We start from the raw sequence: 8,706 nt of genomic DNA, 5'->3' as shown, positions 1-8,706 counted from the left end.
TGCCCATAAGTTATGCTTTTCATAATACATGAATTTAAAGGGGAAGTGAACTGTGTGTGGTCTCTCATTGACTGTGTGTTGTAAATACATATTCTTAAAATATACATTTTCAGATATCTACTTATACTACAGAGAATAAATTGACCTATAATTGTATTTGTATTTTGAGAGGAAAAGTAATTGTTATGCTACTTGGTAACATAATTATTGCAGTATAAATGTATTGAGTAGTTAATTAGCATGTTATCATTCAAGTGGGTCTATAATACTAGACTACACTAGCATTCTGGGTCAGGAAACTGGCCAGGTATGAGTAGTTGAGGACTCGAGATGGCGCTATTGGTTTGTATCTGCTTTAAGTTGTGTGCCCTTACTCATTTATCCTTATTCTTCCCTGCATTTGCACTTGGGAGTCATCATTCACTTTAATATTTCTTTAATTTTTTCCCCTAATTTTTACTTGTGGCCTCTGCTATCTGGTCTTGCATGTCTACAAGAAAATGTGGTATACAGAACAAGCCACTCACGGTAAAGAACAACAGTGGCACATGTATTATGAAATACACAAATTAAATGTGTTGTATTTCATATCTCTAACAGTGACAGCATCATGTGGAATGTGGTTTATCAAATACAGGTTTATAAAAAAAAAACAGAAGTGGAAAACTTGACATAGCAAAGCATAGAAAGAGGAAGTGTGCATAGCAACAGCAAACATTACTAGCACCAGCTGCATATATATTCATAGATAAATTGAAAATACCAATTTAAAAAAATGCAATAATTTGGTATTGTTACATATTGGTGGGTTATATCAATTTCAGTGTACTGTAACTGAAATAGTATCACTTAATTGTGAAAGTGCTTTGGGTTGGCATAATCCAGTTATTTGGAAGAATTTTGATTTTTCAATTTTCGGCTATGTTTGGGGGATTTCATGAGAATTGATATCCAATTAAGCTTTGAAGAGTTAACATATCTCTTTGCATGTTCATCTTTTTGGAGGAGGAAGTAAAAAATGTGAGTCCTTCCGCCAAATAAAACTGTCAGTTTTGAAGCTTAGCATGTTGAAGAGATGATGCGTCATTTGCAGATTTATTCCTTCAGCATTTATTTGGAAGTGGATCCTCAAGTCAGCACTCCCAAATTTTCTGTAAAGATTCCAACATCTATATCGTACGCAGTAATGACTTGAAGTAATAAAATCATCACCGTACCAATACAATGCATCGCCATGGAAAATAACCAGCTTCTACAAATGAATTGTATTGTTCTTGCATAGTTGAAAAGTGATCTTTTCAGACCATTATTTGTGCCTCCTGTAGGATGCGAAGCCGAGGTCCGATGGGTATACCAATGTTTTCAAGCTTCTCCTCACTCAGATAGGGCATCTCTATCATTGATATCCCAGCCTTCTCAAAATTACTGCTGTATTTCTGTTTTAGGGTAAAAAAAAGAAAAGAAACTTGTAACATATGTGAAATATGTTGCATACAAACAAAGTGGGTAAGCCTTAATACCAAAATATTTTTCACGACAAGACCAATTTTCCAAAAGGCAAATTTCTATAAATTACCACACAAAAGTGGAAAAAAATAAGAAAGAGTGCACATCAAATCTCCAACACCATTAAGAGGGGCATCAAGGCCATTCAAGAGGGCTTCCATGGTCAAAGCCTTAGATTTAATAAAAGCCCTGGATTCTACATTCCATTTCTTATATTTGATTGCAATTCTAGGGTACTATTTATCAAGATTTGATTTTTAAAAATATCTCTTACTCAAATTAACATTAATTTTCTGCCCGTTTACAACTCCAACTATTCAGAATTGAACATGGGAACTCAAAATGCAAACAGGATTATTTTGTGACCAAAGCATAAGAAACTTTAGTTATCATCGAACAAAATGGCGTGCTCTATTCACAAAAAATATTTTCCTTGATTTCTTAAACAATAAAATGCAAAAATTTAGGCCCTGAACAGCAATAATCACCTCATAGCCAAGATCCTTTAGGAATATTGATAATAACGGAGGCTCCTCCCCAAAGAATCTGAAAGATAAAAGAAAGAAAAGACATCCATGAATACCAGATTTCATTGTAGAAAAAATGATGTTATGTACATACAGATTTGTTACAGTCTATAGATGCTGGGCAATTCCATAAATTTTGTATGTCCGACGATTCCGACCCCATAAATGTGAGACCTTCCTTTCTCTGTTTTCTATTTCATATGAAATTGTAATGCTTGAGAAGTTTGTTAAGTGAAGTAAGGAAAAAAAGAGGGCTGACGAACAAAAAGATTTATAATGTATATTTAATATATCATCACAATAAAATCTGAATTTAACACAATTTTCTTTTGTTGGGAAATTCCAAAAATAAGTACTATTGACACCATATGTTTGGGACTATCCAGAAATTATTTGTCTCTGTTTTTTTTTTTTATATTTCTCATGAAAACTTGACGACTTGGGTTTTTCATGAAAAGAATAATGAAGTAAAATGGAGGTTGGTCATACAAAAAAAGTTGATTATGTGATGGAATTGCCCTTTTTTAAAATAAGATATACAAAATATCAGGTGTCTATAAAATTAGTTATGCAACCCCATAACAGGTAACTGGAAAATTGTACATGCAAGGTCAACCCTACACCCCACCCCCAAGAGCTTAACTTACTTGGTGAGTTTCTTGATCTTCTGTGGGTTGGCACATTGTGGCACAAATGGCCTGTGAAGATTCCTTGATGATGAAGAGACATCGTGATTGAAATAGGCAACATCCTTCAACTGATTCACCTCAATCCTCAACGCTTCGATCTCTCGTATCAGAGCATTCTGAGATCGCAATTCAGATGACAGGTGGGCAACGCTACGGGCCAACGTCACGACGTGTGACTCCACTCGGGAGAAACGCTTGTTGACTGTCTTGATATCCCGCTCCCGTTGTTTGGTGGAGAGTTTGTTGCCTGTTGGTGAGAGAAAGGGGATTTAAAATTATAAGGTGTCCTTAAGAAATCGTATGCTGTATATAATAATCGTCATCTAATTGGTTATTCAATATTATAAAACAAAGAGTTATTACCAGAAAATACATATATTTCAATTTGTTTTAAAGCAACAAAGATTTAAAGAAATAATTTCTTAGCAGTAACCCATTTACCTGAATTTGGGCTTGTAAGATTCATTTTTATTTTATTTCATAGCTGCTTAAACCATGTATTAAACATTGGATTTAAATATGAAAAATTAAGTAATTACTGTAAACTTGGAGTAATAGCAAGGGTAACTCACTTTTTTGTTTGCCGACATTTCTCATGGGTGCGCTGATCTTGCTTCCTGCCTTTGGACTATCACTCTCAAGCTTACTAGAACCAATCACCTAATGTAAAGAAAAGTATTGAAATGAAGCCACTACAATTTTAGCACACACTAAATAAATGACTCTGTAATTGAAAATTGCATTTATTAATTTGCAGGGGTCTTAAAAAAGGAATTCCCTGAAACTCAACAACTGACATTCATAACAAAAAAATAATAATTTGAATTATTGGTATATTATCATTTTCATAATTCAATATGGGTTTATGATTACTGAAATCATTGGAAACCTTCATCCTATTGTTTTAAGTAAAAACTTTGGATTATCAATCAATTACATAAAATGTATAACTCCACCATCATCACCACCATCATGATCATGATCATCATCATCATCATCATTATCATCATCATCATCATTACCATCATCGTCATCATCACCATCATCATCACCACCACCACCACCACCACCACCACCACCACCACCACACCATCATCATCATCAACTCCTACGATGAGTTACTGACTCTTGCCCCATAATGACACTCCCTCCTTCCACTTTTTTTCTGTCTTAGCCTTCCTCCTAATGAAAACAGCATCTGAGGTACTTACACCCAGTATTTCTTTATACATTCCCTCCAGAGCCAGGAGCTGTGACCTGACAGCCTCCATGTTCTGGTTCTCCTTCCCACCGGCCAAGGAGGAGGCCCTGGATGGGTTACCCTGGAGGGTCTCCTCCTCCCTTCCATCAGGACCCGACATTAGACTGGATGATGCCTTCTGCTTGGGGGAAACATCACTGTCCGATGCCTCTGTCTGCTCCTGAACTTGATTCAACTGCAGAGATGGAACTGCTGCAGAACAGCAAAGAAATATTTAACTTTACTACCATTCTCTGTGTCACAGCAGATTCATTCTTTAAGATTTTGTTCAAGAGAAAAGTTTTGCAGCCTTTGAATTTAAAATGATACAGATAAAAAAAATATAAATATTGCACATGCAGGAGGATGTACAATTTGATGAAACATTTGAAACTTATCACAAATAATTTGCCTTTCTCTTTTATCTATTTTTCAATCTGAGTTTATAGAATTTGACATCTTTCCTACACTTGGTTGTTCAACTTTGATGTATTGAACAATATTGAATGAGAGACATGAAAGTACACACAAACATATTTCTATACACATGCGACATAGAGTGAGTGAACATGTACCCTTGACAGCTGATATTTCTAGACAAACTAATGCATACATTCTCATCTTACAGAGGAAAACAGAAGTGGTGATCTACATCTGACTGTCATTTGATAAAAGACTCAATTTTAATTGACAAGTCATCTCAAATGTAAACCTATCACTCTGTCAGTATAGAAGTTAACCCACCTCTGCTACTACTTCCACTTGATTTGCGACTGTCTTTCCCTGTTGAAGCGCTTGCTCTACTGTTAGTCCTTGAACCGTGCTTGTTTTTCCTTCTGCTTTTACTACCGCTTCTCTTCAGCGGTGACCTAGAGTCTCCAAGTTTATAGTTCGCACTGTGACTCCTGTTCACTGGACCCTTTCTGAGCTTCCCTAAACTGTCCCCTCTGTTTCTCCTTGGATTCAGCGGTGATTGCTGGTTGTTGGCTGCCCAGATGCTGGATGATCTATTCTTCTTGTAGGCAGAGGGCGAGTCCGGAGGTGTCTCTGGAGGGGTAATGTCCGGCGAAAGCGGGGGCAAGGGCGGGGTGTGCGACCGGGAGGAGCTTTCGCTGTAAGGCATATCATACTCGTATGCCATCTGCTGCATGGCGAACGCTTCCTCGCTCATGCCGCCACCGGGCATCATGGGATACATGGGGTTAGACGCGCGTATCGGCACAAAGGCAGTGTTCTGATTCGGTCTCTGGTACAGCCGTTGCAGCAGTCCCTGATCATCCAACGGCTGGGGCAGACTCTGCGACATGAAGGCCTGCCCCCTGTTGTCCATTTGATCAATGTACTGTTCATGAAAGCCAGCATCTGTGTTGTACTGGTCGGGGAACTGGGAACGTGATGACGAGTAATACCTCTGGAAACCCTGAGATCGAGGTAATGTCTTTGGAGAGCTACGGCCTCTAGATTCGTAGCCACTGGTTGGTGGGCTCTGGCCATTTGGCTGCAGCTTGCGGTAGACCGGAGGAGAATGACGTTGGATGTGATCCTCGTATGAAGGAAGATGCCTTGTTCTTTGACCATCACCTGGTGTTCTGTATGGTGCGGACTGCGAAATAGAAATAGAGAGTGTAAATTTTCCAATCTACTTTTGAATTAATTAATGTGAACCTTGGCAGAGCCATGACTTTGTGAGTGGGGGGGGGGGCAAAAATCTTTCCCAAAAATTGTTATCACAAATATATGGAGTCTACTTCCTGCTTTTCCACAGGCATTACTTTTGTAAGCACATCTGGCCACCCGCCCCCCCCCCTCCCTTTGGATTCCCTGCTGCTGGTGAATGAATATCTTAAAAGATAATAATCAGAGTTTTTTAGTACTAGACCTAATATGGATTTAAATTTGAAAAAAGAACACAAAAAAAATTGATGCAGTCAAGTTTTGAAGTACAGAAGATTCAATGTACAGTTATGTGAGCTGGTAGAAAACATTATCTTTAGCTGCAGTCCTGCTTCAGTACATCTTTCCGTTTCAAAGGCATCAATCTAAATTTACTAAACTCAACCTAAGTGAGTCCAATAACCAGGATTCTGAAATTTAGTATCATCTTGTGCTCATCATATTCTGGCATACTAAACTAAAAATGTGTAATATATCATGTTATTAATATCATTACAAATTTTCAGAGCGAGGTTATCATCAATATATTTTGCGAAATAAATTATGACATACCCATGTCTGGGAAAGATTAGACATTGACCCTTTGTTGATTGGCTCCTCCCCATAGACCACACCCGATAGGTTGCGGAAATTATCTGGAAGCTTCTTGCTGATTGGACGGATAGGTTGAGGCCTCCTAGTTCACAAAGAAATGAGAACAAATGAATAAGTCCGGCAAATCAAATATATCATAGCTCCATCACATTAGCTCGATAATAATAAACTAAAGCATGCTTAAAACTTTTTTTAACAGAGCTATTGGATGAAATGCTTTGAAATTAAATATTCAATCAGTAAATCTCAATACTTTTCACTTTCTTTTGGATTGAATACATTGAATAATCACTCATTGATATTGTAATATTGCATAAACATAAACTTTGGGCAGAAAGAAATCTTAATGGACACCCACAGAGAGCATAAACTGTACCTTACACAACCGTTCAACAATATATCACCTTTATTTCATAAGGGAATAGAAAAGGTGTAATTCACCAAGGTCCATTAACATACAGAGTGATAACAAGAAATTTAACAAATATTTAATTATGGTACACAAAATAAATTAATATACTCATCATCATCCGTTAAAGTACAGTCCACCAGGTTGGTGTATCATCGTACTTGTACTCAGAGATGTATAATTAAATTCATCAAACCCAAATATAAAGAATATAATGGCCCGTATTCTGAACTCGGGTTTAACTTAAACTCAGGTTTAAAGTTGTTGTCTAAGTATGGGAAGCCAAAAGTATCATAATTTTTATTAAGTTGTATGTTTCTAATGTTTACTGTGCTCTTTCCTCATTCATCGATGGTGAAGACAATCATCTATTTATACTTCCTAGACAATTATGAATGATTTGAGAGCTGAATGAGCTGAAAGTATGACATTTCTACTGTTAGTGATTGTGTAACAACTGGCTGTCCATACTTAAAACCACAACTTTAAACCTGAGTTTAAGTTAAACCCGACTTCAGAATACGGGCCAATGACTTTAGAGAGGTTTAGAGAGGGACTCTAACACACAGGAGAGCGGCACGCTGATGATTTACAGTGTACCACCCTGCCGGTGTAAACTTCAGAAGGTTCAGTACATCATAAGTCCCTCTTGCACAAGCAAGTATGAAGAAAAACTAGATATATGCCTCACCCATTTGAGTAGCCAGACATCTCCTGAGGAGGTTGAGTTGATGGAGCAGTCCCCATATGATGCGATGAAGGACCGTGGAAGAAAGGAGCTGGACGGTTCCAATTGGTGGTTGGGGTGGATGCATCGGGAGGGGGCGTGGTAGAGGTAGGGGGTTGATCTAACAGGGCTTGAGCACGAGGACCCTCTTTCTTCTCAGTCGTTGTGGAGGGCTAGAAAAGGATTAGAATATTACATATGTCGTCAAAAGATTGTTTGTTTGTATTTATTTCCATATAAAAAATGAAATATATACATGCTAATTTTAACATAACATACAGATCATATGGAGGATGGCCCATTTCAGCGGTATTAATAAAATACCACTGTTCCTATACAATATGTAGAATAATTTGAAAGTACCTTAACTCAATGGGCTATCTAATTTAATGCCTTCTTATTGTCAATTTGAGTTTAATTATACCTTTCTTGCAAAATAATCCAATGTGGTATTAGGATTTCTGAAAAATAGATCAAGTGAGAATACACCAAAGTATACTATTCAAAAAGTAGACTAAGTGAAAATAAATCAAAGTTATAAGACTATAAAAAAGTAGCCCTTGTGATTATGAACTGATGTGGTATTAAACTATCTGAATCTCGGGCACAGGGAACAGTGGGTTGTATCTCGTAGGAAACCCTCGCAGTCAAGCGGCCCAGACACTGATCAGATTCCACTGAGAGCAGTGGCTGAACAAATTTGGTCCAGAATACAGACCAAATAGGACAAGATCACAGAGATTTATCATTCAAACTTAAAGAAGTGATATAAAACAATTTTTTTTTCTAATATTTTGAAGATTTTTGAAATTTTCAGAATTTTACAACAAAAAACAATAATCATACAAAATCACAAGATTGTGCAACATTGAAGAATCAAAAGTAAATCAAACAAACCCCAAAACACGACAAAAAATTTAGACTGAAAGACACATAGTTTAACTTCTATTGTACATTGAAATGGGGTAATATAAATTTGTGGCCACTCCTACTATATGCCATATTTCATTGACAACAAAGGCTCACAGACAGGTCTACCAATGATCCCAATGAGGTGTTTATAAACATTTGTTTCTCAGCCTGTTCTTTCTTTGCACTCATTTTTGATGAATTTTAGAAGCTTTCCACGATGTACAAAAAATAGATGTTACTTAGAAAAGCGCCATCTTTGATCCAAATAAAACAAACCTACCAGGCATTTAATTTTGAAAGTATTAAAGGGAGTTATTCATCCTTGGTTGAACTGGCAATATCAGAAAAAATAGTATTTGCAAGTCCAACCTCAGAGGAACAATTCCCCACTACACTTTCTCAAAGCCGGGTATAGTTGTGCAGTATAC

The 8,706-nt window shown here is 37.0% G+C and overlaps 1 protein-coding gene across 1 annotated transcript in view; it reads right to left on the bottom strand.

Annotated features, from left to right (window-relative positions):
* Positions 1-367: 367 nt before the first annotated feature.
* LOC121418435 overlaps positions 368-8,706 on the bottom strand; it is a 49,360-nt gene continuing 41,021 nt past the window's right edge. Inside the window, exons 12-19 of the mRNA XM_041612311.1 lie at positions 7,331-7,539; positions 6,189-6,312; positions 4,707-5,565; positions 3,934-4,172; positions 3,295-3,382; positions 2,681-2,969; positions 1,995-2,052; positions 368-1,436 (exon numbers count right to left, since the gene is read on the bottom strand). Of these exons, the coding sequence (XP_041468245.1) occupies positions 1,299-1,436; positions 1,995-2,052; positions 2,681-2,969; positions 3,295-3,382; positions 3,934-4,172; positions 4,707-5,565; positions 6,189-6,312; positions 7,331-7,539 (2,004 nt within the window). The 3' untranslated portion in view covers positions 368-1,298. The remainder of the gene's footprint in view (positions 1,437-1,994; positions 2,053-2,680; positions 2,970-3,294; positions 3,383-3,933; positions 4,173-4,706; positions 5,566-6,188; positions 6,313-7,330; positions 7,540-8,706) is intronic.

This window comes from Lytechinus variegatus, chromosome 7, assembly GCF_018143015.1.
Source record: "Lytechinus variegatus isolate NC3 chromosome 7, Lvar_3.0, whole genome shotgun sequence".
In the NCBI taxonomy this organism is placed as follows: Eukaryota; Metazoa; Echinodermata; class Echinoidea; order Temnopleuroida; family Toxopneustidae; genus Lytechinus; species Lytechinus variegatus.
The sequence above is the reverse complement of the archived record's forward strand: the minus strand, read 5'-3'. Positions and strand labels throughout refer to the sequence as shown.